We start from the raw sequence: 26,573 nt of genomic DNA on the forward strand, positions 1-26,573 counted from the left end.
GCAGGCTTCCCGCCGAGCAGGGAGCCCGATGCGGGGCTCGATCCCAGGACCCTGGGATCATGACCTGAGCCGAAGGCAGACGCTTAACGACTGAGCCACCCAGGCGCCCGAGATTTAATTTTTAAAAACCGTAAAATTCACCCTTTCAAAGCGTACACTTAAGTAGTTTTTAACATACTGACGGAGTTGTGTAACCATTACCACTGTCTCCTTCCAGAACATTTTCATCACCCCCCCCCCCCAAAGAAACCCCATGCCTGTTTGCGGTCCCTCCCCATTCCCTCTTCCCAGCCCCTGACAGCCAGTCGTCTGTGTTGTGCATTTGCTTGTCCTGGACATTTCATGGAAGCGGAATCGTACAGTGTGTGGCCTTCCGTGTCTGGCCTCCCTCACTCAGCGTCGTGTTCTCACAGTTTATTCCTGTGGTAGTATGTGTCAGTGCTTTTCTGCTTTTTTAGGGTTGAATGATATTCACTGTGTGGCTAGACCCTGTTTTGTTTATCTGCTCGTCTGTGGATGAACACTTGGGTTGTTGCATGTGCTTATTTTTAGACTTTTTTTTCCTCGTGGTTAACAGGCTCTTGTTTTAATCCCTTACACTCAACACTTAACCAGTCGTCTTTGGAGCAACGTCCACGTGTGGCGTCTGAGGGACCTCCCGGGGGTGAAGAGAGCCCGCCTGGGGGATGCGGGGTGCTGTGCGCGGGGCCGCTCTCCAGAGCCGTGGCTGGAGGTGGCAGAGAGTGCGCTGCTCTGACAGTCGTGGCCAGGCGCTGTGGGCTCCGTGTCGTGGTTGGGAGCCGGGTGGCAGTGTCAGCTCTGGCTGGGCAGGGTAGCAGGAAGCTGCCCCCACCCTGGCATTTCAGAATCCTCATGACGAGGATCACAACCGAACAACTCCATGAGGTTGACTTCTGTGGGTGCTGCTGAGCCTTTTTAAGGGGCTGGCTGCGGGAGCGCAGCGGCGGCGTCACCGTGAGCGCTCTAGGGTAAGCACCGTGGGGGCGAGGGGGGGCAGATTTTGTGAGTAAGCTGCTAACAAGGGCTTGCCCAGGGCAGGCGACAGCTGGCTCTGTCGCGTTGCTTCCTGCGAGCTGCTGAAAATCATTGCGGTTCAAAGGTGGAAGCTTGGTAGTTTGTGCGCTGGTTGTCACGTGAGGGTTGAATGGCCCCTTCTGGTCTCTCCTTTCCCGGGAAACTGCCCGGTGCCGCTGAGAGTGATGCTGCTGAGAGGGATGCGGCACCACACGGGAAGGGACTTAGTCCGGGGCGCTGTCCTTATCATCGCTAATGGCTGCGGGAGGAGCCGTGACCTCAAGGCGCAGCGGTGGCTCCACCTTCACACTGGGGCTCCGGGCAGCTGAGGATGGCCCGGCCCATGGACTCAGGCCTGCGGTCTGAGCTCAGTCTGGCTGCCTTTGCCTCCACTGCTTTGTTCAAGATGCTGCAGGAGTGAAATGTCTTAACGCATTCTGGATTCCTCGTTTTGGGCCAGCTTTTATAGGCCCACAGACTGCCCTCTTTTTATGGTGAGGTGCACGATCGTTGAGACTGGGTGCTGGGATGCAGGTTTGCTTGGTGGTGGTGGTGCAGCCCCTCGCTGCTGCCGGCGCCCGGCTGGAGAGTGAGCCGCCCGCCCGGGTCCTGCCCTTCGCCCTCGTGTGGGCTGGTGCGCGTGAGCTGTGTCCGACCCCACTGACGCCCCAGCTCCAGCTCTCGGTGGCGTTCTGGAGCGCAGCTGTGGAAACCGCAGGTCTTCTGGAGCTTCTCCGGAGTGTGTGGCGGGGTTACTTAACACAGAACGTAATTACAGACAAACATCCGCGTTGGCCGTGTTTCTGCAGTGTTCGATGTTCACCAGGTAGCTTCACTTTACCCATTTTTCCCCTCAGCCCTGCACACTTCATTTACCTTCCTTTGGGACTGAGGACATTTGGGATTGATACATTTTCCCCCCCACAAATCAACATAGTCATCTTACGACCTCAGAGGCAAGCTAGCAAAAGGGACATTTTTGTTTGTTCAGTCGGTGGCTGCCCTCCCCGAGACTGCTAGTAACAAAAAATTTCTGTTATATTTAGGGAAAAATAGTTTCTATATAAGTGTGCTTTTTTTTTTCTGCCTTAGGTAGATTATATTTCAGAAAAAAAGATCCTTTGGTTGTTTCTTTCTTTTTAATTTTAATTTTAATTTTTTTGAGGAACCACCATATCGGACACCTGTTCTCTTTTGAGAACAGTTGCCACAAGCTCTCCAGTGAGTTTACAGATCACTGAGGGATTCTGATTTTGGACTCTAGCCCTGACGTGTGCAGTGCAGAGATGAGTGTCGGCGAGGTGGCTCCTCCCCAGGCTCCACAGAGGTTTTGTATGTGGAGAGACCTAACGTGTTATAGAGCTGCTTCCTGTCACGGTGAAAAGCCATAATCAAGAACTTCATAAAATAGGTTAATTCTTTTTCCTTTTTTTGTTAGTACAGCCAGAATTTATTCAGTCACTCTTACACTGAATGGATGGGCATAAAATAGGTTCTTTCTTGAGCAGTTTGTTTTGTTCTGAGTTACAAGGCCTGAGGTATTTTAGAATGAAGACAAAGGCAAGACTGAATATGTTTCCCATAATTGGTACTCTAGCAGCTACTTGTAATCTGTGATCAGGGCGTAATGAAGTGGGCCTGGACTCGCTGTGTGGTCCCCAAGGACTGGCATAGACTTGTGGTCCTGTCTCTAAAGCAGCAAGGAGCACTCTGGACTTGAGGATGCTTTTCACTGAGTCTTGTCTCTAAGTAGTGTTTGGGATTTTAGGTGGGTGTTTCGCAGGTACATAGAAAAATCACGAGCCCCTGGAAGGTCTTGTGTGTGCCTTTCAACGTTGGCGAGTTTCTCTGTGGACTAGAAACCTGGAAGTGGAGTTGTTGGTGGACCAGAGGGTGTGTGCCTCTGGGATGATTTTAGATACTGTGGTGGCCCTCCTCGGCGCCCCTACGTCAGTGCATGTGAGTGCCTTTTGTACGCCTCCGAGTGGTGTGCGAGCTCGCCGTGTCCCCGCCGGTGGCTGCCCCTGGCTGGTGGGAGGTGCCTCTCAGGGTGCTGCAGTCCCCTGGTGAGTGAGCTTGAGCATTTCTTCAAGCAAGCTTTTTATTTTTGGCAAGCTCTCCATATCCTATGCCCATTTCTTTTGAGTTGTTGGTCTTTTCTTTATTAGGAGCTCTTTAAGTTTCAAGGAAATTGTCCTTTTGTCTTTAGTAGAAATGGCAAGAATTTGTTTTCCTGGGGTTTTTTCCTGCCTGATGACTTTACCATGCCTGCAGGTCCTTCTTAGCGTCCTTTTTATCAATCTTATATGGCTTCTGGGTTTTGTGTCATAATTAGAAATGTATTATACCTCATGCATTGCACAAATTGTGATGTGCGTGATAGACTATGGTCAGGCGCGCGTTATGCAATGTACGTTGTGAAAGCGTTCCCTGTGACGTCCTCTGGTACAGACCTTACGTTTCACAGATCCATCTGCAATTTATTTGGTGTAAGGTATGGAGCTAGTTTTATCTTTCCCGAATGCAAACCCGGTCGCTCCTGTGCCATTTGTTGAATAATCCATCTTTTCCCATTGCTCGCATGCTGCCCTCCACTTGGAGATGTGGGTTTCCTTCTAGACGGTGTGTACTGGGTTTCACTGATGTCTTTATCTGGATGGCCTCTGATTTGCCTGGTTCCTTGCATGCTTTTCAGTCCTTATCTTTCTTATCTCTCATTGGTTCTGTGGGCTCCCCACACAGTGGAATACCCAGGGGAGGGTGCTTTTCTCTTCTTTTTAAGCAGGTGTGGTTGTGGAGGTGCCTCCCCCAGATGCTGGCTTTCAGGAGCCTGGGCGTGGCCTGAGTGTCCCGAGAGTCTCCGCCCCCATTCATTCCCGGCACTGCCGATTTTCCTCTCACTTCTCAGTGTTCTCGGTTTCTCTCAGCTCTCCTGCCCTTTACATGATGGTGTTCTCACTGATGAATCCAAAATCTGCATGCCACCTAGATCCGGGCTCCAGCTGGAGGTTCCAGGTAGCTCAGTATGTCCAAAGGCACTCTGCTTGACTGCTCTCCCCCTGTCCCCCAGCCAGAAGCCCATGCCTCTCCTATAGTTGCCTTCTCTCCTGGGCCCCCAGTCAGTTAACAGGCCCTCAGCAGCTTGGCAGGTTTCTTCTCTGCTGACACCACAGCCCCTGTCTATCCCTGTCTGTCTCTCTCTGTCTCTCTCCCTCCCCGTCACACTTGACATGACGGCTCCATATATGGCACACTTGTGTGGAGGTGGACTTAGATTCGGGGCCATTTGCCAGAGAGCCAGGACGTAGATTAAAATGGTGTTCGGGGAACAAGCACACCCCCAGCCTCCTGTAACTTCATTCCTTCCCCTGAGTCCAGAACGCATGCTGGCATGCAAGTGAGTGATCACCTCCTTTTAGAATTGAGCTGATGTCCTTGTTTAAAGTCTACATGAAATAACTTGTAGCTGCTCTGTTTGGTTTTTTAATTAAATTATCCGGAAACTGTAGTACCTTAATTCTTCTTAGAAATAGCAGTGACATGTCCAACTTCTCATCTTGACCAAGGTCTAGTCTGCTATGACAGCCAGTCCCCTGGCCTAAGTCTAGTATACTGTGACAACCTGTCCCCCTTGGCCTGTGTCAGGAGGGTGAAAACCCATTCTCCTGGCCTGGTTCTAATCTACTGTGACAACCTGTTCCCCTGGTCTGGGTCTAGTCTACTATGAAAACCCATCCCCCTGGCCCCACTCTTAGCCTCTTAACAACAGGTCTCATGGTGTCCCTGGAATGGTCTTTGTAAGATGCCTATAGGATTGTTACTCTCCAACATGCAGGTCTTAGCAGGGCATGCTGTGGCCTTTGTGATCTGTCCTCTGCTTGTCTATACTCACCTCTGTCTGTACTTGAGGTTCCTTATATTTACTGCAATTCCTCTTTCCCCTGAGCCTTTATAGATACCGTTCTCTCAGATGGGACACCTGGTACCTGGGGCTCCCCAACCCCCAGTTCTTGGCTCACACTTACAAGCCTTCTGTGGCCTTCTTCTGTCCTAAACCTCATCATACTCTGCTGAAGTGGGTTTCATTACATTTTCATCACCAGACTTGACTTATTGGAGGGCAGAGATTGTCTCTTTCAGTCCAGAGCCTCATGGTCCCTGCCACCCAGCAGGGGCTGTGTCCTGAGCATCTGTGAAAGCCAAGTGGGAGGGAGGTGTTGGATGTTTATGAAAGGCCACTCTAGTGAAAACATTTTTTCCTTTATGCTTTGCTTTTCTGTGGTCCTGTCATTAACAGCTGTTACCAAATCACACTCTTCCTTAATGGCTTTTCTGGCTGTTTCTCTTATGCATTACGTAGCTGTGGATTCTAGGGAATTTTTAACATCAGTATTTTACTTTATTAATTTTCAAAAGCTGGTATGCAAAAGCTTCCTGTGGGAGCAACTCTCTGTGGTTGATAGTTCAAATGGTATTACCCCATGACAGAGTGGAGTGTACGGACCGTCCACTGGGCGCTGGAGGGGCGTGAGCTCTCTGGTGCTCTGTGGCCCCGCCTCCCGTGACTTTGCTGTCCGGGTGGTGCTGGCGGCCCTGGCGGTAAGGCTCTTGTGCTTATGGTCCTCACATGCTTACGGGAGTATAGATCACGGTACGCCTTGGTGTTAGAGTTTCCTGCAGAATGGCAGTAAACCAAACGAGGATTCATCATGCCAATTAAAGTGTGGTTTATATTCTTCTAGACCTTCAACGGGGACATCAGATTAATTAGAAGGGAGCATTACAGAGTCATGTCCTAATTATTTGGGACTTTTATGTTAACACTTCAGTAGAATTACTAGAAAGAAATTATATCCTCAGGTTTCTTACTGAGTCACAGTGAATCTAATTAAAACATGTATGTGTAGGAACGACTTCTGGAAGTATAGTCTAGACTAGAAGAAATAACTTTGTGGAAGGAGGAGAATTAATTTATGGGGAAGAGGATCCCTTCTCCCATCTCTTTTGGGCATTTCAACAAAATAAAAAATCTTGGGACTAATGCTACCAACCTAGCCCTAGTACCGTGAATAAAATCAGTGAGACATTTCGAAAGTCCCGGGTCCAGGGGTTGTGTGTAAATGCCCTGTCACAACACAGGTAGAAGTCAAACATTCTTGGATGAAAGAAAACTAAGGGAATTTTCTTTCGCCGGCGCTGCGTGGTGTGCGTGCCGGACCTGGACGCCGTTCGTCCTGTGCTGCGATCGGAGCCTGCTCGCTTTCCTCCTGACCGCGGCCTCCGGGCCCTTGAGTTTTCTTGTGTGGGCGCTTTTGCGAGGTGTGGGACTTCTGAGAACACTTGCTGTGCAGTGGTTTTCTGTATTTTAAAAATGACATATGAAGCTCGTGAGCTGGTGTCCTCTTAATATTTGTATTGAGGAGGCTAACTGACCAATCAAAGTGATTTTTTTCTTCCAGAATTATCAATAAAGAGAGGAAGGAGAGGACAGGCCGTGAGAGGGAATGATGCCGGTGCTAACAGTTCCATTTGCTGTGCTCAAGCGCTGCTCTGCGAGCTTCCCATGTATTTATTTAGTCCTCAGAACAGCTCCATAGTTCCCGTCTTTGTGCCCGTTTTAGCCGTGAGAATTAAGTGTAAGTAATTTGCCAAAGGTGACATTAGTAAGTGGCTATTTTTATTATGTGAAGCCAGAAGTATATTTAACAATGTTTTCACTTCATCATTGAAAGTTAGAGGGAAAAGCAAAGATCGTGACTGAGAACGGGGCGGGGCCTCTGGGGCTCGCGGGCGCTGGAGCGTGGCTGCCCTGGTGGCCCGCGAGCCCCTGTGCTGTGGTATGTGTGGACTCCACGGTGTTGTCATTGTCATGAGAGCACGATGGCTGCCTGCCGTGTTCATTCCCATAGCCCCTCACATATGTGCGCTTCCAGAAATGCGCACGTTTTTGTGTATCGTTTCAGGTGGTTCTCGGTCTTTTGAGTTTCGGTAAATGTGTGACGTTCTGTAACCAAGCCCCTGTGGAGATCTAGAACGTTCCTGTCACTACTTTTTCCTGGTCAGCTCACGCCTCCCCGCTCCTCCCACCTTTAACTATGTTTTCTTCTGGGTTTTGTTTTTTGTTTTTTTCCAGTATTGATTAGCGTCCTAGAACTTAATTCAAGTGGAATCATAGAATCGCATTTTAGCCCCTGGCTCTCGGCGTGCCACGTTGCATTCTTTTCACTGGTTGGTCTAGGGATCACGAACCTAGATTAGCTTTCCACAGCCCACCTCAGCCCACGTCGGTGGGGTGAGTGCTGCCCGGCTTGTCGTGAAGTGTAAGTACTGCGACCATTTATCTTCTCTGTCCTTCACGCTGTGGTCACCATACCTATTATTTCTACATGTGCTGGACACCCCAGTGATACCAGAGTACTTTTTGCTTTAATACGAATGTATTTTTTTTTTAAATTAAGAAGAAAATATAGTCTTATATTTATCCACATATTGGGTATTCTCAGTGCTTTCCATTCCTCACCGAAGAGCCAGTTTGTTACTACATCCCTTTAGTCAGGAAAACTTTCCTTAAGCATTTTTTGGAGTCTGGGTCTGTGGGTTAGAAACTCCCTTAGTTTTCTTTCATCCAAGAATGTTTAACTTCTGCCTGTGTTGTGACAGGGCATTTACACTGGACGTAGGAGTCTTTGTTGACAGCCTTCCTCCAGCATGGAAGGGAGGGGAGGCCATGGTCCTCCGGTGGCCGCAGCCCATGGTCCTGGCCCGGTGGCCCGCGCTGGCTCCTCCCACCGCCCCGGCGTGCGCCCTCGCCATTGGTGTGGGGCCGCCTGGCTTTGACGCGCCCAGGGCTGTTTGCTTGACTCTGTCTTGTTTGGTGTTCTCTGAACTTACTGGATCTGTAAGTTTATGTCTTTTACTAAATTTGAGAAATTTTCACTCATAATTTGCCATAGTTTTTCCTGTCTCGATGTTTCCTTCCTTTTGGGACTCCCCTGTAGGGATGTTAAGGCTTCTGAAATTATTCCACAGGTCCCAGAAGCTTTTTCTTTTCTTATCCAGTTTTTTTCTTCTCTCTTTTTTTTTGGACTGGACACTTTCAGTTGATCTTTCTTGACATTCTGCAGGTCTTCTATTAATTCCAAACTGCTGTTAAGCTCATCCAGTGGATTTTTTAGTTCAGAAATAGCATTTGTTTCATTTTAGAATTTCTATTTAAATTCTTTATGATTTTAAGGGTTTATTTATTTTTTTTAGAGCAGTTCTAAGTTCACAGATAAATTGAATGTCATAATCATCCAGAGTCTGTGGTTTACGTCAGGGTTCACTCTTGGTGTTGTACAGGTTATGGGTTCGGACAAATGTATAATAACGGGTGTCTACCACTGTGATACCTCCCAGCGTATTTTCACTGTCTTACGGTCCTCTGGGCTCTCTGCCTTTTCACCACCCGCGTTCAGCCCCTGACCTTTCACCATCTCCATAGTTTTGCCTTTTTCAGAGTGTCATCCAGGTGGGGTCACACTGGATGTAGACTTTTCAGGTATGCATTTCATTTTCCTCCATGCCTTTTCATGACTTGACAGCTCCTTTTTTATTGCTGAATAATATTTCTTTGTGTGGACGGACACACATATCCATGTGTTCATTTATGTATTCCCCTACTGTGGGACATCTTGATTGCTTCTTGAATTTTCGTATTTTAAGAGTTTCCATTTCTCTCCTGAGATGTTCCTTTGGTTCTTACATCACAAATGTTTGCTTTTCTTTTGTTGAGCTTCGTTTTAACAGCCACTTCATGCTGCTTGCCTCTGATTCCAGCATATGACTCGTCTTGTGCTCGGCCCCCTGTTTCTCTTTGTATGGTCATGTTCTTGTTTCTTTAAATGTCTGGTAATTATAGATTGCTTCTTGGATTTTGTGAACGAGACACTGTAGAAACCCTGGATTTTGTTTGGTCCTCCTGCAGAGTATCAGGTGGTTGTTTAGTTTGTTTGAGTAGGCAGTAAACTTGGCCTGACTCAAACTCCGGAACGGTCTTCCTCTGTTGAGCGGCAGTCGCAGTCTCCGGTGGTTTGGTGTTAGCCTGGCTTCTTGGGTCCTGCCCCACTTGTACCTATTTCCAGGGCTCATGCAGAGGTGCAGGCAGAATTTATATGCAGAATTAGACATGTTCCCCATCTTTTTTTTTTTTTAAGATTTGATTTATTTGAGAGAGAGCAAGAGCGCACATGGACGCACAAGTAGGGGGAGGGGCAGAGGGCGAGGGAGAAGCAGGCTCCCCGTGGAGAGCCTGACACGGGGCTCGATCCCAGGACCCTGGGACCATGACCTGAGCCGAAGGCAGACGCTTCAGCGACTGAGCCACCCGGGCGCCCCTAGACGTGTTTCCCTTCTAAGGCACTCTTCTGTCAGGGACTTCTCCCTCACTTTGCTGCCATTACATTTTACCAGAATTCTGATCTTGGCTCCTCAAATCAGCAGGACTGTGGAATTCAAGCTGAGCTTCCACTGCTGCTTTTCCTGATGTGCCTGCAGCACATCAAACCCACCCAGTACAAGTCTCTTTTTCCGAGTGTAGACCTTCCTTTAGTTTCTGCCTGCTTTTGGTCATGTTCAGTTTCTTGTTTTTTTATACTCTGTCCAGAGCTTATGGTTATCTGTAAGAAGGTTGGTCTGAATACTCAGGCTTTTTTTTTTTTTTTTTAAGATTTTATTTATTTATTTGCCAGAGAGAGAGAGAGGGAGAGTACAAGCAGGGGGAGTGGCAGAGGGAGAAGCAGGCTCCTAGCTAAGCAAGGAGCCCTATGTGGGACTCAGTCCCAGGACCCTGAGATCATGACCTGAGCCGAAGGCAGACGCTTAACCATCTGAGCCCCCCCAGGTGCCCCAATACTCAGCCATTATTGAAAGTAGAACCACCTGCTTTTTATAATCCACATGTTGTGGTAAATATGGGCCATGTGTTGTAGGAAGGATTAATTCTCTCTAAGCAAGTGTAGCTGTGAAGGAGGGTTTTATAGTAACTGTGACATTTGTCCTTACAAAGAATGAGGCTCAGCGTGGAGGAGAAATGAGCTGGCCTGGTGCCTTGAAATCATAGGGTTGTTGGAGAATGTTAGTGGTGGAGTGATTATTAGGCGTTCTGGTCCTGAGTAGGTAGGTGCTGAGGAGCTGGAAGTGAGCTGGTGGGAGAAGTGTGGAAGGGCGGTGTGGGCTTTGGTCTCCCTGCTGTTGTGGGGCTCCTGTGAGCAAATACCATTTCCCTGTTGGATGCAGGGTCTGCTTATATCTGCTGTGGGACGTCAGTCTTGAATTTCTTGACCTCAGTGTCTTTTCTGTTCAGTCCACTTGAGCTCTTTCTGGCCTGACCTTCCCTTCATGGCTAACCATAGGGGCCTGGTCTCTGACTCTCTGAGCAGCTTTGCCTTGCTCCTAATAGGTGTCCAGTCAAGACTCATTAAGTGGAACTTGTGGCTTCTATGGAAATAAAACCCAAGGGCATGTTTTACTGACACTTGGTGGACCTTTGATATGCTCTTGTTCTCATCCAGATGCTTCCTGGTCATTTCTAGCTTGTTTTAGTGCTTGTCCTTTCCCATCCTGGGTGTCTAAATGCTCTGTGACTGAACTCCTGTCATGGCCAGTATCTCATGGGGGTCATAAAACAACCGTCTTAATGTGCTAACAGCTCTGAATGGTTCATCTCAGCAGTTGTATATTACCTTGGGAACCAAAACGGTCATTATAGCAGTTTATTTATTAGTATTAGACACTGAGCCAGTTTCTCAAAGAAATCCCCAATATTTAAACTACTTGTGACCAGAATACGCATAACGGTACTGGGTGTATGTGCCCTTAACGTCAGAAGTCTTGAAGGTGGCGCGTGGGGACCGAAGCCCTGCCTTCGCGGGCTCAGTGCCGTGGGGGGAGGGGCTGCGGCCTGTGCACCTGAAGCTCTGGCTACTCTTCACCATTTTCCATAGCACCCTGGTCACGTGATTTTAGCATTTCTGGAGGGGAAAGGAAAGAGCTTCCTGGATGCATTGTTCTGTATTCACATAGTGTTGCCCTCGAGTTTATTAAGATTGGGTTGTTCCCACATGGCTGTGCCTTTTTAAATTCCGGTCACTTGTCGCTCCTTCCTGCTAACGTTGTACCTCCCTCTAGCAGCCATTGGTGTCTTTTACTCCCCTGCCCTCACCTGAAATTTGTGCCTGTTCTCTGGAGAACACAGCAAGCCTGTTGGCACTGTGTTTAGAGTGACCGTCTGAGATGCCGGTCATGTGGCTGTTCGAGGGACGAGCCTTCCTGCCACACCTCCTCCCCCTCTGACCTGGGTCGTGGTGGCTGTTTGTGGAGCACCTGCTGTATGACCGGCTCCACAAGAGCCGCTTTCTGGGTTCTAGCTGCCCTAATCCTGCACAAGCCAAGGAAGTGGATTAGGTGCTGCTTGAACCCCCTTCTGTAGGTTTGCGTCGCAGAAGTGTCGTCTTCAGCCACCTAGGGCCCTTGACTTTGAATCCATGCTGAGTCTGCACTGCAGGTCTCTGGGCAGGGATTCTGGGCACTTGCAGAGCTGTTTGTGACTGACCCCGCCCCCCAGGTTCTAGCTTAATTGGTCTGTTGGGGGTGCCCTGCGGTCTGAATTTGTAAGAGCTTCTCGGTGTGCACGCGGGTGTGCACGCCGAGGCCTGGGAACTCCTGGGAGAGGCTGCTCTGCTCTGAAGGCTGCTGGTGGAAGGACTTGGTTTTGTAGTCACTTGGCTGGAACTCATCTAGCAAAGTACTTGGTACCTTTTGCAGAGATTTTGAGCAGCAATCTTTCTTTTTTAATGAGTACAGCTCTCGGGTAAGAAATTTTAAAAGGAATGTTTTTTCGTGGAGAACGGTTTCTGGTTAGCATTGGCTTTCACTTGGCCTAAGTCAGCAAATAGCTTTCACTACTAAACTATCTATTTTCCTTTTCTGGTTTTGAGAGACACATAATTACTATTTTAGTGAAATGCTTACAAATCACTTTTCTTTTTGATTTTATGTATTTTTTTTCCCACTGAGTTAAAAGTGTTTAACAGATGATACTCTTTCCTGTATGGAGGTGGGTTGCTTGGAAAACAAACTGAAAATAAATGAGTCTGTTTGTCGACACTCTGGAGCTCGACACTCTGGAGCTCATGTCTGTGCTTGAGGGCCCCGGCCCCCGCTGCCCCTTGACATTCATAAGCTTCAGGCAGGAAGGCCTTCTGCCTCAGCGTTCCACACTTTACGTTTCTGTGTCTGGAAGGCCCCTCCTTTTCTTGGCTGGCTCCTTCTCCAGTTTGGCCTCACCCAAGCAGTCCCTGCACCCACAGAGTCCATGCCCCGCCCCTTGGAGTTGCCTTAGTTGTTGCCGTGTCTGCCCCCCACGTCTGGTCCTCTGGCAGCATCTGCCCCACCTGTCTGGGCCACTCAGCACCTCGGGGTGAGCCATTGGTTTTATTTATTTATTTTTTTAATTTTAAAGATTTTTATTTATTTATTTAACAGAGATAGCACAAGTAGGCAGAGCGGCAGGCAGAGGGAGAGGGAGAAGCAGGCTCTCTGCTGAGCAGGGAGCCCGATGCGGGACTCGATCCCAGGACCCCGGGATCGTGACCTGAGCCGAAGGCAGACGCTCAACGACTGAGCCACCCAGGTGCCTGGTGCCATTTGGTTTTAGAAGCTGCTTCTGTTTTCCTGTGTTGTAGGAAGTTCCTTACGCTGAGACTTAGTAGCTTCTAACTTTTATTCTAGTTCTAATAGTAACCGTTCCTTGCAGAAGAATTGGAAAATAGAAAAATGTTTTTAGAAAATCACCCAAAGATAATAAACATTAGTATTGTGGTATATTTTCTTCTGTCTTCAGTGTCCGTGTGCATATGCACCGATGACACATTCTGCCTCGTTCCCAGGATCTGAGTGTGAGCATCCCCGTGCCTTTTGGTTTTTCAAATTATCTTTTACAGGCTGCATAATACTTAATCATACGGATGTGAATTTACGTGTTTAGATTATTATTAATTTTATTGGGCATTTTTGTCATTTGCAGATATATATATATATTTTTTGCTCTTTCAAAGCTAAGTTGAACCTCCTGTACACAAACCTATGACTGTATCACTGATTGTGTTCTTAGGATAGATTATTCCCAGACGGATTAGTAGATCCAGAGCTCTTGTACTGGCGTAATAAAAGATTGCTACATACGCCTGGTTTTTGTGAGGACAGTTGACCCATTTTGCACTTGCTCTTTGGGGCTGAGATTGCTCCCGTTGTAACAGTAGGAACGTTGACTCTTAAGAATGTTTTGTCAGACTGTACTTCAAATGATAAATGATCTTTCTAGCTGCTCTGTGCTGTTTTTAGACTAGGTGATCACTGGTCTTGGTGGAGTCCGTGTTTCAGTGGCTTGTCTGTTGAGAGAAGGTAGCCCCCAGCTCCTGGTGAGGGGCCACGGAGAGTGGTGGTGTGTGGAGCTCTTCCCAGGCGGGCGTGGCCACAGACCGTTGAGTTGATGTGCGCTCAGGACGAATCAGCCTCATGCAAGCAGTTCTCTGCCAGGACATCAGAGGTGCGTCTCTTCCAGGTGTCCTCACGGAGCTGGTGTCCCCCGGGGCACTTCTGCCTCTCCCACGGTGTCCCAGCCAGACTGGTGGCCTCAGGAACAAGAGCAGCCGACGTTCTGTTGAATATTGACTGTTTGCCCAGCACTCTACTTTAGGTGCATTATTTATATGAGGTGGGCACCGTTATCCCCACTTTGCACTGGGGGTGACTGGACCTGAGCGACGGGGATCCTGGCTGCCTGTCACAGCCAGCAGGGGCTGCTGGAACAAGTGCTGTGGCCTCTGTAAGGGGCTCTGCTCTCCCTGGATTTGACCCGCGCCAACCAACTCGTGAAGCTTGATAGCTGCAGGACTGCCCCCTACCGGTCGGGGGACCCGGGCGGCGGGGGGACTCCTGCTGTTCCAAGTGGAGAGAGTGACGAGGGTTGAGTGGGTTGGCGTGGTTACGAGCAGATTGCATCCATGATAAGAGAGGCATGAAGCGTGCTCATAATTCTAGTCGCTCTCATTTTTTTATTCTGCATGGCCTCTTCCCGTATGTTCACATCTCGGGCATTGCATGTGCACCATGTGCACAGCAGTTTTGAGCTGATCTGCTGTCTTAACCGCCTCTTGGTGGCACAGCCTGGCTCGCCATCTCGTTCCCAGCCCTGCGCACAGCCGTCGTCTTATTTACAGCCCTCGGGAACAGCACTTCATTGTTACCGTGTGCATCACTGCAGGGGAGAAACCTCACAGAGATGCCGTGTTGAATGTGTCTGGGTGTATCGGAGGGTAGAATCTGGAACTGCTAACTTCATGGTAGGGGAAAGGCTGGCCATCGTCTTTTTGTAGGAGTTCCCCTAAGAGACTCTTCGGGGGGCCTCGCCATTGACAACCATCACCTTGGGAATAAATGCACGGGGCTCTCCTGTTGCCTGCTGCAGCACCTTCAGTTTCTTACCTTGATTACTGAAGATTTGTTTCTATTACAGCACAGCTGGGACACTGAGACTTTGCTTTTCCAGCATATTCACTATTGCTTTGCCAGATTTTTCTTAAAAACTCCCCGCCATCACTCAGATGTTGAATGTTTGCACACTTGCTGCCTGCCTTGCCCTATGCCTGCCTCTGTCGCATCCAATGACTTAGAAAGATCTTTAATGAAATCAATTTTTTAAAATGAAACCTCTCTGCTAACAGTTGTGGTTCTGGTCCCTGAGTATGAAAGTGAGTTTTCAGCACAAAGCCTCAGGCAGCCTATGTTCTTCTGGTCTCTCTGGTCAGAGGCCAGCACTGAGGGAACCTCTGAGGAAAGCATCTGTTTGAGGGAGCGGACGGACGGGCAGGAGCCTTGCTGCCGGCCCACCTCGCATCTCCAGGCTGATGTGCTACGCTTTGGCATCTTTGTCCCTTACCCTTGGAAGGGGCCTTGGAGTTCGTCTGACCTCATTTTCTGTGCAGAGCTGGGGTTCCGTTTCGCATCCCGCCTGAGGGGAGGTGGTTTGGCCTTTGGACGTTCTGACCACGGTGAGCTGCTTCATCTTGAAAAGTCTTGCAGCGCCTGAGAGGAATGCAGAGTCTTGGGCCCTACCTGACCTTCTCAGTCAGAACCTGCACTTTAGAAACTGTGGAAGCGTTGTGCACGTGGAAGTTTGGAGAGCGAGGCGTGCCAGCGAGAGGGCCTAGCGCTCAGAGCTGGGGCGTCAGCTGCTTGCATCCCAGGCTGGCACTCTGGCCCGTTACTGTGTCCCCGCGTGTGCTGCCCCTGTCGGACCACGTCACTTTCCCGGAGGCACCCCAGACTGGAGTGAGTGCCTCCTGCCCAGGAACGTGCTCCAGAGTCCGATTTCATTCACGCTCACGGCTCGGTCGGTCCTGTGTCCGATCCGGTGAAGTTCTGTGCTGGTTGTGTAGTGTGTCACTGAGAACGCAGACATTTTACTTGGAAGTAGAGGTGCCGTTTTTGTCCGGTTAATCCTGATTTCACTAAAACTTGGTGAAATGGTCAGATTTTTCAGACACCCATTAGGTGCCTCTGTCATATGAGGTGCTGTTCGAAGTCCAGAGGGTACAGCAGCGAACAAGACAGACAAAAAGTCCCTACTTCATCGAGCTGTGAGAGGGCCTAAGAAGGTCACACGAGCGTAGACCTGACATGTGTGAGGGGTCCGTGCAGGTGCGTACGGGGTCTGGGGGGTCCTTCGGGCAGATCCTGGCTGCCAGGCCCACCCTGGTGGGGCCACAGTGGGTTGAGTGGAGGGGAGAAGTGAGAGGGGACAGGTCCCCTGTAGGTCGTGGCAGAGGCTGTCTGGAGGTGGGACGGTGATCACCTGGTCCCGGGGGCACAGGGAGTGTCCATTGAGTGAGAAAGCGAGGTGCTCACGGGACAGAGGACTCGGAACTTCATGGAAGTGGCTGAGTCGGGCTGGTTGTTGGAGAGCGTCTTCTTGTTGCCCTTCCAGCCATAGCAGGAGGCGACATTTGGAACTGCTCAAGTCTTTATTCTCGTGTCCATCAGGCTCATGACTGGAGCGCCGCTTGTGAGCGTGAGTCAGAGAGCATCTGGGTTGAACTGCGGAGGTCACATGGGGCAAATTAACTTAACCAAAAATAACCCCAAACACAGCATTTCTGGGAAATGCAGGGGAAGAGAGCTTTCAATGTAAACAAAGGAGCAAAGTCAAGATAAAGGCTTGGTTGGAAAAAGTGAGCATCTGGAAAACTAGGAAGAGACGCTCTGGTAAAACACAGTGAGGCAAACAAATACTTCTCTGCTGGTTATAATTTTAACGAGTTTTGTTTTGCACGTTTGTGTTGTCGGCATGGTGTGTGCTTCCATAGTGTGACCCCTAGGCTTTCCCCTTCTCCTGGGAACCGTGGCGTACGCACCTACACCCTTACCTTTCCTGTGACCCCGTGGAAGGAGCTTCCTGTCCCCCCGGGTGACACCTGGTCCTCACAGGGGCTGACCAGACAACAGGCCTCCTGTGCTTTGCACTCTGGCTGAGGTACCCAGTGCACAGGACAAAAGAACACCATGACCAGTGTCCAGGCCCCACTCCGGAAATTCTGATTGGGTGGGGGTGGGAGACGCACGTTCTTGCTGGGCCTCGGGGGTTCCCCACGCCTCAAGGTTGAGAACCGCCCGTCCAGTGCAGTTGTCTGTACCTCCCAGGCTGTGCTCGAGGCAGGCGTCCTGGCTGGGCTGTGTTCTCCGACTCTGCCCCTGCTTCGACCCTTCCGGAGGCAGAGTCCGGAGGCTGGTTTTCTGTTTGTGGCTGTTCAGGATGCTTTTGGGTGGGCATCAGTGTGTGCGGGTTCGTCACTAGCAAGGTTGGCACTTCTACGGTTGGTTGTCCGGACAGCTCGGCCTCACCCTTCTGCACTTGAGGACTTAGACATACTTCCCAAGGGAGCCCAGAGGACATGGGGGCTCGTGTGAGCCAGGCCAGATCCGATGGCATCTGCTGTGGTTAGGTTTATTACAAGAGTTAAAAATGTTAACCTCCTGAGTTGTTTCCCAAAGTAATATTTACTGTTTGGAACTAAAAATCTTGGTCTTTCATTGATTACTTGTAAGTGTTGCTTCTGTTATCTTATTTAATAGGAAAGAAGTTCATTCCTGGAATGCTCTGACCATTGGATGAAACTTTGCTGAATCTGAGGGAAATAATCCATTTTAGTTAAATGACAAATATAAGTAATTTAAATTTTAACTGTCTTGATAGTATCTTGGTAATGTTATCCAAAAAATTGACTTTTTAGAGGAGTCTTGGGTGGTTAGGATTCATTTCGTTGGTCTCTGTGAACTTCCAGATTTCACTAGACTGTGCTGGGTTGCTTTTCTCGTGTGGCGTAGGACCTGTTGGTCCTGTGCTGGGTGCATGCGGGGAGGCCTCCCTGCGGTGGCTTTGACGCGGGTGGGTGGGAGGAGAGAGGGCTTGCTGGGTACCCGGCATGCGCGGTCGCCGTGCTGCAGGCCTGGTGGCATCTCTGGCCTCTCCTGCTGGCTCTCTCCCTCTGCCTTCATGGCCCTCTGCCTGCTCTGGGCTCACGGGCTCGTCCGATGGGCCGCCCCCTGCCTTCCAGCTAGTGAAGCTGGCTGATGAAAACCGAGGGCCGGCGAGGCGTGCGTCTCGCGCCACTCCACATCAGGATGGAGACCAGCAGTCACGTTCCTTTTCTCCCCCAAACCTTGCCCCTTCCTTGTAGCATAGTGTTTCTCACCCTTTAAAACTCACACCTGTCTTGATAAATTTTAAAATCTTTACTCGCCTTTGAAATTTTGATATATATTAAATTGTGACTCTGAGGAAGTCAAAGCATTGGTCACTTTCATTCTTCTCAAGCCTACAAGTACTCAGTAAAGTTCGCCTGTAAACTTTTTAGGTACTGATCCTTGTTAAGGGGGAAAAATGAAAGTTCTTGCCCCCGCCCCGGGGGCTCTCCTCTCTTCTCCGTCGTCACTGCGGTTCACCGAGTGCCGTCTCCTCGGCTCTCCTCCGCCTCTGGCCGTGCGCTTGCACAGACACGCTGGCGGCGGGCAGAGAGCAGGAGGGCGGGAAGCCCGCGTGAACTGGGGGTGCTGAAGACCTGCTGTCGCAGGGGCCGGGCCCCCGCCCACCTTCATCTGGTCGGGGCTGTATGCTCAGCTCTCTCGGAGGCTTTCCAGTTTTCACTCGTACAGAAGCTGCTGCTGTGAGCGCCACCCCCCACCCCCCACTTTTCTCACGTGAAACTTTGTGTGACGAATTCCTAGAAGTGGGATTGTAGTGTAACGTTAGGATGTGTACCCCACGTAGATCCGGTAGTAGTCTCTTCTTGACTGTTCTTTTTAGAGCATTTGTGACTTCTTCAGGATTTATAGGACAGCGTCAGGTCCAGCTGTGTAATTAATTGTATAGGGAACTCTCTGATTTGAACAAACAAAATACAAGCTTTTACCTCAGATGGGAGGTACGGAGCTCACGGAAGCTCGGCTGATGGAGCTCCTGTGCGGACGCACGAAGCAGCGGCGTGGCCAAGCTCCCACGTGCACGCACGCCTCACCTGGCTGGTTTTAAATTGCAGGGGTGAGTAGGAGATGGGTGCAGGAAGCGCTTATTGTTACAGTATTGTGTAAGTAGTGTTTTATATAACATTTTTATATGGAAATTGAAACTATAATAAATATCAGTGACTTTAAGATAACAATAAAAATCATTCCACATGGACCAGATGGAAGAAAATAAGACGATTTTTTTTGTCCTCCCAGGTGACTCCAAGAACCGAGGCCCCCGTCAGCAGCGTGAGTAATAGTTTGGAGAACGCACTGCATACATCAGCACATTCCACGGAGGAGTCGCTACCCAAGAGGACTGTGGGGAAACACTCCAAAGGTGAGTCTGTCTGTGTGAGGACTCCCAGGGAAAGAGGTGCACCAGGGTGTGGAAAGCAGATCTTTGTGATGCTGTGCGGTTAAATACTTTGAGATCTTTCATCAGCCGTGGTCTTTTGTATGGTACGCTATTTTTCTAAATTGTGCAAGTAATACACAAACATATCTTGGCTGTAAAAGTCTCAAATACTGATGTTTATTAAGGGGAAAAATGAAAGTTGTTGCACTCTCCTCCCTGCCCCATACCAAATAAGTCCTAAATTCTGGAGAAGGACTACCCTGTAGAACTTTCTGCAGTGATAATGGAATGTTCTCTCTCTGCACTAACTCAGGTGCCATCAGCCACATGTACCTTTTGAGCACTTGAAGTGAGCCTCATGCAACCAAGGACCTGAAATTTTATTTTTATTTCCTTTCCATTGGAACCGCGATAGCTCCGCGTGGATAGGGGCCACCATATGGGACAGTGCCGCTCTGGAGATGGCAGAGGGCACATTTCAGACGAAGCGGAGTCTTCTTGGTTCTTGGGTCAGCTGGACAGTCCAAGTGTCGCACTCAACCATGCAGTTGTAGTCTGAGTGGTGGCGTGGGGACTTCCCAGGAGGCGAGTGCAGGTGATGTGTGGGACTCGTGAGGGCCAGGATGGGCCCAACTTGGCCCTGTGATCAAGAGGCCCAGGGCACTCCAGGCTACCCGCCCCCTCCCTCACTGGCCTTTGCTCTCCTTTTGTTCGTGTCTCGGGCACAGTGTACCTCACGGGTGTTTCATAAATACTTCGTTTTTAAAATAAAGCCCCATTCTGAGAATCACAGAGCCAGCTGTCCCTGACTTAGGTCATAGGCTGGAAGTAGCCACATCCTAACTGCTGCCCTGTGTTTATGTGCATAAACGTGTTCTGGCACCAAAACCGTGAATCCTCGTAGGTCAGCTTCTGGATGGCGCCGTTGTTGAGGAGACGCAGCAGGGCTTCACCTCCCTGGATGGATAGTTGTCACTCAGGCATAGGGACTTTCCTACCCTGACACTGCTCTTGTCCTTTTTCCTTAGACATGTCGCCCTGGGGGAATTGCCTTCCAGTGAGGTGTTGTGTCCTTTGTCCCTCGACTGTCCAGCATGGGCCCTCTGCCCTGCACCCTCCTCATGTGGGGGGACGGCCTCCTCTTTCCCATAGTGCTTTTTCCTTGAGACATAATTATCAAGACCCCTCATTCCTATCTTTTAAATATAGTTGCAAGATACGTGACTGTTCTCTGTCTGTCCCTTGTCTGTGTGTGGTGGTGCTGAGAGCCCCGGGTGAGCTGGCTTTGGTATCAGGTGCAGCAAACGAAGCATAGTGAGCCAGGCGTTGTTAGTTGTCCACTGTGTTCTCCACTCAGTGGTTCTAAGTAAGAAGTTTCTTCTGCCCAGAATTTGGCAAGCAAGTGAAGTTGGTTTTCTTCGTCACGTTTCTCGTGACGCTCCGCGGGGCCTGGGCGGTTGCTCTTGGCAAAGCCTGAAGTCACTGCAAGTGTTATTACTATAGCGTTTTCTCGCTGTCTTTTCTATATTCTACTTGTATTTTGATTTTTCTCTGCTTCCTTGGAAGTCCTCAGTGATAAAAGAAGTCAGAACTTCCGTTTGTTTTGTATAAAAGTTCAGGGGATAGCACGGAGGACAGCCAGAAACTGACTGCTCTCGTCAGATGGCGTTCAAGGTGGCGGTCGTCTTTCCCTGTGCTCTTCATTGTGAAGATTTTCAAGTACGGGAGGAGAGGGACTGAGGCAGCCGTTCCTGGCATCTGGCTCCAGTGGCAGGTATGGGCTGTGCCCTCCTCAGGACCGCCACGCGGCGCTGCCGGGCTCGCCTGGAGAGAGCTCAGAGCCCGCGCATCCCAGCTCGCCGTACTGACGCGTAGGGAAACATCTGTGACGTACAGGGTGAGGCTGAAATTACTTGTAGTGATGCTCTCGGTGAGAGCGGTTCTTTAGCTTTTTCTGGGCTGGAGGAGTTATTTTTTAGAATTGTCCTTGTGTGGGGCGCCTGGGTGGCTCAGCCGTTAAGCGTCTGCCTTCGGCTCAGGTCATGATCCCAGGGTCCTGGGATCGAGCCCCGCATCGGGCTCCCTGCTCCGCGGGGAGCCTGCTTCTCCCTCTCCCACTCCCCCTGCTTGTGTTCCCTCTCTCGCTCTGTCTCTGTCTGTCAAGTAAATAAATGAAATCTTTAAAAAAAAAAAAAAAAAGAAAGGCATAGAATTGTCCTTGTGTGAGACTGAGAGTCTCAGCAAGCTCAGTGACACCACAGACCGCTTAGCTGCGGTCCTAAAACCTGGTCTCCAGACCGCCTTGCATTCTTAAAGCTTGAGGATTCCAAAGAACTTTTGTTTATGTAGGTTATACCTATAGATATTTATCATATTAGAAGTTAAAACTGGGATTTTTTTTTTTTTTTTCCTGAATAAATGCTTTTTGTCGTGCACCACTGTGGTTTTTGTGTTTGTTGTGCAGCAGCTTTAGGACACAGGGAAACGTCAAGGTCAAGCTCCAAAAGTCTCGTCCTGTTGGTGACACAGAGTTAGAGTAGGAATTCTGATAAGAAGCACGACCATAAAACCAGGCTTCTGGAAGACCGGTAGTGGCTGCCTTGCTCATGCAGCCCTGGGGATCAAAGGTGCGTTTGGAACTGAGGCGTTTGGATCATTTTAATTTGTCTGTTGGCTCTCTCAACATTTTATGAGGACTTTGAAACATACAATGAAGTTCAGAGAATTTTACAGTGAACACCTACCATCCAGATTCCATAATTTCATTTTATTTTACCTGCTTCTTCCCTTATCTATCTCTCCATCCATGAAGACATTGCATTTTTTGGTGTATTTCAGAGTAAGTTGTTCTGTTGACTTTTTTGCTATGTTTTTGTGCATTATTATTTTTTCAAAACTGGTTGTTTGCAACCTTCCTCAGCCAACAAGTCTCATTCGAAGCACAGAACAGAGCTGTCTGAGTGACGGTTTCTCATCCCCTAAAGAAGGAGTGACCTGGACACATAGGAGTCGAGCTGACCATCCCCCAGGGCTTCTTTCAGACAGCAGGGCTCAGCTCTGTTGGACCCCCGTCGAGGGAAGCCACCGGGGTCACGGCACACATCTGTCACTTCTCAGGCCTTGCCTCGAATTCATAGCCACCCACTGGATGCAGAGCGCGAGAACCGTGCAGTCTGCCCAGCGGTGTACTGAAGCCCGGCGTGCCGGCCCACGGGGCCAGCTGTTCAAAGTGCAGCAGGGTTTTGGCCTCTTGATGTCCTGTTGATGGCAGAGAATCGGCCGTGGTGGAAGTACTTAACACCTTGGAAGTGGGTACGGGCCGCAGAGGAAGGGCTGTCCCGCAGCCAGCCGTGACACGTTCTGCAGAGGTCCGCTGCAGTAGCGCCACCCCCCCAGCCTGTCCTGTCTGCTGTGGTTGTGTCCGCCCCACGCACGCGTGCTGTGCACCCGCAGCCCAGCTCTGGGAAGAGCAGGTGGTTCCCTGTGACCCGTGAGCCCCGGAACCCTGACTTCAGCACCCTCCTGTCCCAGGCTGTCATGAAAGGTCGCGACACGTCAGCTCTTATCTTCGCTTGGCATATCTGGTCTACCCCCGCCCACCACCACCTCTCTGTCCTCTCTTGGTTTCTTTCCGTTTTTAAACCGTGGACCATCCTACATCCAGAAGCATTGGGGTGGCGTGCTCCGTTGGTCTCCTGGTAACACACGTCCCGGTTCTCCTCTTGCCTCTCTGTCTGCTCGCTCCCTGTGAAACCCCCGCTTCTGTCGGCCCCTGAGACGCTGGTGCTGTCTGGCCTCCTCTCTGGTATCCACTCACGCTCTGTTGGAGTGTCCTCTGTTCACCTATTGATGACTTTTAAGATCTGAGCGTTCAGCTGAGACCCTTGCCGGGGACCCCGAATCACTGTGAATATTTCCACTGAGGTGGCCTGCTGGTGCCTCTGCTCTGTGCCCGGAATGGACCCATCACTCCCACTGCTGCCCCTAAATGAGTTTCCAGTATACGCGATGGGTGCTGACTTTCCGGTGTTTGTAGCCACACTTTCAGGCCAGCCCAGCTCCCTGCCCCACACGAGGGGCTCAGCCTCACAGCCCTGGCGGGTGTGGCTCTGGGGGCCATCACTGTGGCCGCCATCCTGGTTCAGGCCTCCATCCCCTCTGCCACCTGTGGGTTCTCCTGTCCGTCCGGTCCATCCCCAAGCAGGGACCCGCCCTGCAGCTGGACCACAGTGCCCCTACTCAGGAATGGGGCTTGCACTAGGTGCCCCCCTCAGTGTGTGTGTGCCCCTCATTGATGTCACAGGCCTGTGAGGTAGGGACCGGTCTTCCTTTTGTTCAGGGACTCAGTAACTACCCAAGGTCACTGAGCTGGAAGGTGTCACATTTCTAACGGAACCCATCTGACAGCAGAGCCCACAGGCTTACCTTGACCTGCCTGGAGGAGGCCCACTGTGGGGTTTGTGGGATTTGTGGGCCGGCCTCATCTTGTCCTCTGCTCTGGTCTCTTGTCACTCCTCTGAGTTGCTGGCTCTAGCCGTGAGCAAACTTCCTCAGACGCCCTGCTCTGTCCTGCCTGGGCCTTGATCACCACGTCCCTCTGCTCAGATGGGCTCTTCCCTTTGAAGTCCACCTCTCGTGTCACTGCTGTGAACTTCGTAATTTTTGTGTCACTTATGGTTAGTGCTGTGCCTGGAACATACTAATGCTGAATAAAATGTTTGCCTTAATATTTAAATAAGTGAAAAATCCTTGGGCCCTTAGATTCAAGTGCCATATCACTAACCATTCAAATAGAATATATATGTGTTCATTTCCTACTTTTGCTACCTGAGAAGTACCTTTTATCAGCTTTATATTTTCTAGATCATGCCATGCACTACTCTTGTTTCTATTTATATTTCTAGAGAATTAAATCAAATTAATGCAAGGTAGCTAGATAAAAAAAAATCAAAGAAAAACAAATTAGGGAATTCTTAAATATAACATGATATGTCCTAGAAAGATGTCAGAGAGGAGGAGGGTCAGGTTAATCAGTGAAGTAGTGAATGCTCAGATTTTAACAATAGCTGAAAAACTGCTTCTAAAAATGATCCCCACTAACATGGACAACCACACGGAAGGGAGAAAGTCTGTCCATACATGACGAACGTTACTATTCAGCTGAGACCTTTAAGAATATAGTTTCTCAATTTTTAGATGAAAACTAGATTTCAGTAATAAAAATTTAAGCAGGAAGCATCTTTTTTTTTTTTTTAAAGATTTTATTTATTTATTAGAGAGAGAGAGTGTGCACAAGCAGGGGGAACGGCAGGCATAGGGAGAGGGAGAAGCAGGCTCCCCGAGGAGCAAGGAGCCCGATGCGGGGCTCCATCCCAGGACCCTGGGATCATGACCTGAGCCGCAGGCAGACGCTTAACCAACTGAGCCATCCAGGCGCCCCTAAGCAGGAAGCATTTTAAATGTTATTCTGGTTCAGTTTCTTTATTTTAAGTAGGAAGACATTGAGTTCTTTTGTATAGGACTCGGGAGAAGGAGGTGTTTGTGCCAGGGGGGATGATCATGCATCTTTTCCCGCAGTCATAAATGATACACTTCTGGCTTTGATGGCTTGTAGCATAGTTTTGGTAAGTTTTGAAGTGCTTTCCTATGTGGGGCACATAGAAATTAAACTGTTTGACCAAAGATACATCGAAATCAAGTAAAGGATCTATGGCAGAAAAGTACCAACCACTCAGTTTTTTCCGGAAGAGTTTAGGGTACAAAGGGAAGTTTCAGAAGAGTGACTCATTCTTGGAACACATTAAAGCTATTACCTATGGGTGTCTGAGATCTACGTGTGACATGACAGTCAGCTCTTGTAAATCACTTGAAGGTGCTTGGCAGTGAGGGTGACCCTTAGAACATGGCCGTTTGAACTGGGAACTCCCAGGGCTGCGATCGCGAGAATGTGTTCCTGGTCCCGGGTTTGTCGCTGCCGGCTGAGAGGCCTTTGGGTCTGGCTCAGCCGTAAACCGTCTGTGACTTTTTGCCAGCCCCCGCCCCCATTCAGATGCCCAGTCCTGCTTCAGGATGTTTGGAACCCCCGCCTGGACTGCTCGAGCAATGCCTTTGTAGTTCTCTCCCACACCAATTCCCTCCCACATTTTCCAGTTACATTAGCGTATTGGTTTTTTAAATTAGGTATCTATCCAATGATAGAAGTGGTAGTTCATTGCAATTAGATGTTTTATTGACGGCCATGTGGTCTGGCTTGCAGGACTGGAGGCAGATTCCTCATGTGCATCTTGAATGAGAAAAGGAGGAAAGTTAAAACAAACCATCTTAAAAGGAGAACTCACATCCCACTTTGCTTTCTCAGTTTAGCATAAGCGAGCCGGCTGGCCTAGACTCGGGTACCCTTGCCTGGAACCCGTCGGTCCTCGACAGATGTGCCTGCATGCAGTCCAGACCCCAGCCCGTTGCTCCCCACATAGGAGCCCTCCTGCCCGGTCCACCTTCCAAGTGCGCTTCTGTCTGTGGCCTTTCTGTCTGGGAGTCGTTGTGGGCGACGCGAATCTCATCCCTACCTGATGGATTGATTTCTAGCCCCTCAGACCTAGCCATGATTGCTTGCGCTCTTCAGAAAACCGTGAGACTTGTACGTGCCGGTTAGATGACCATCTGCAGGACTGACCAGGGCGGTGTGAGGAACAGGGATCTCACTATATCTAGCAGGAGAGAAGTGGATCGTAAACAGATGTTTGTGTACATATGGGAACGAATACCCTTTAAAATCATGAAACTACGTTATGGAAATTTGGGATAAATACTCATAATTCTACCACCAAGCCCAGTGATCCTTGTCAGCTTTGATAACTTATTTTTCATCTTTCTTTTACATTTTAAACAGGTATAGCCATGTTACACATACAATTTGTAATTTTTTAGTTAATATTACAAGGTCTTTCCATGTTTTTGTTCTTGAAATCGGGTCTTTAACGTGAGCTCCAAACTTGAGAACATGTTTGACCATCTTTGAAGCGTAACGAAAGACCCCTAGCCCCAGCCCGCGTCAGCCGCTGTCGCCCCCACGCCCGCTGCAGGTGTCTCCACAGGGACAGGCCCACCGCAGGTGAAATAGCACAGCTCCCCCGCGGTGCCTGGTGCCCGAGCCGCACACGCTGCCCGTGGGGGGGCTGGTGGCGCCGCTCGCTCCGACCGCCGTCCTGGACAGGCCTCCCAGACTGCAGCCACAGAGCTCCAGATGCCTCTGTTCCTCGCAGACAGCTGGAACAGCGTTCATCTGCTTTCCACATTCTCCTGTCCAGAGATGAGTCACTTCCGCCTTCAGTCCAGTTGGGGTTTTCTCTCTTGACTTTTTTTCATAAATCCTAATATTATTCAGTCCTGAGACATTTAGGTGCGCTTTGCTGTCCTGTGGCCGGGGAAAATGCTGACTACATTTTTCTGTGTTCATGGACTTCGTATGTTCTGTTGTTTAAAAAGGGGGAAGACCTCTAGGTTAGAGTGATGTCATTGTGGGTCGGTTTTTTAAAAATGCCTATTGGGAAAACATAAAAGCTGTTTATTTGCTGGCAGT

The 26,573-nt window shown here is 49.6% G+C and overlaps 1 protein-coding gene across 7 annotated transcripts in view; it reads left to right on the forward strand.

Annotated features, from left to right (window-relative positions):
* Positions 1–26,573, forward strand: part of ZCCHC14 (zinc finger CCHC-type containing 14) — a 55,598-nt gene that overhangs the window by 3,299 nt on the left and 25,726 nt on the right. For 5 of the 7 annotated variants that reach the window (XM_064580998.1, XM_054511213.2, XM_054511214.2 and 2 more), the window contains exon 2: positions 18,853–18,976. In XM_064580998.1, the coding sequence (XP_064437068.1) occupies positions 18,853–18,976 (124 nt within the window). Of the gene's footprint in view, positions 1–6,526; positions 6,672–17,886; positions 18,671–18,852; positions 18,977–26,573 lie in introns of those variants that run through there. The other 2 variants (XM_064580999.1, XM_045890608.3) reach the window with 2 other exon arrangements.

Source organism: Mirounga angustirostris, unplaced genomic scaffold, assembly GCF_029215605.1.
Source record: "Mirounga angustirostris isolate CCGP_5_RB_7025 unplaced genomic scaffold, mMirAng1.0.hap1 SCAF_16, whole genome shotgun sequence".
Lineage (NCBI taxonomy): Eukaryota > Metazoa > Chordata > Mammalia > Carnivora > Phocidae > Mirounga > Mirounga angustirostris.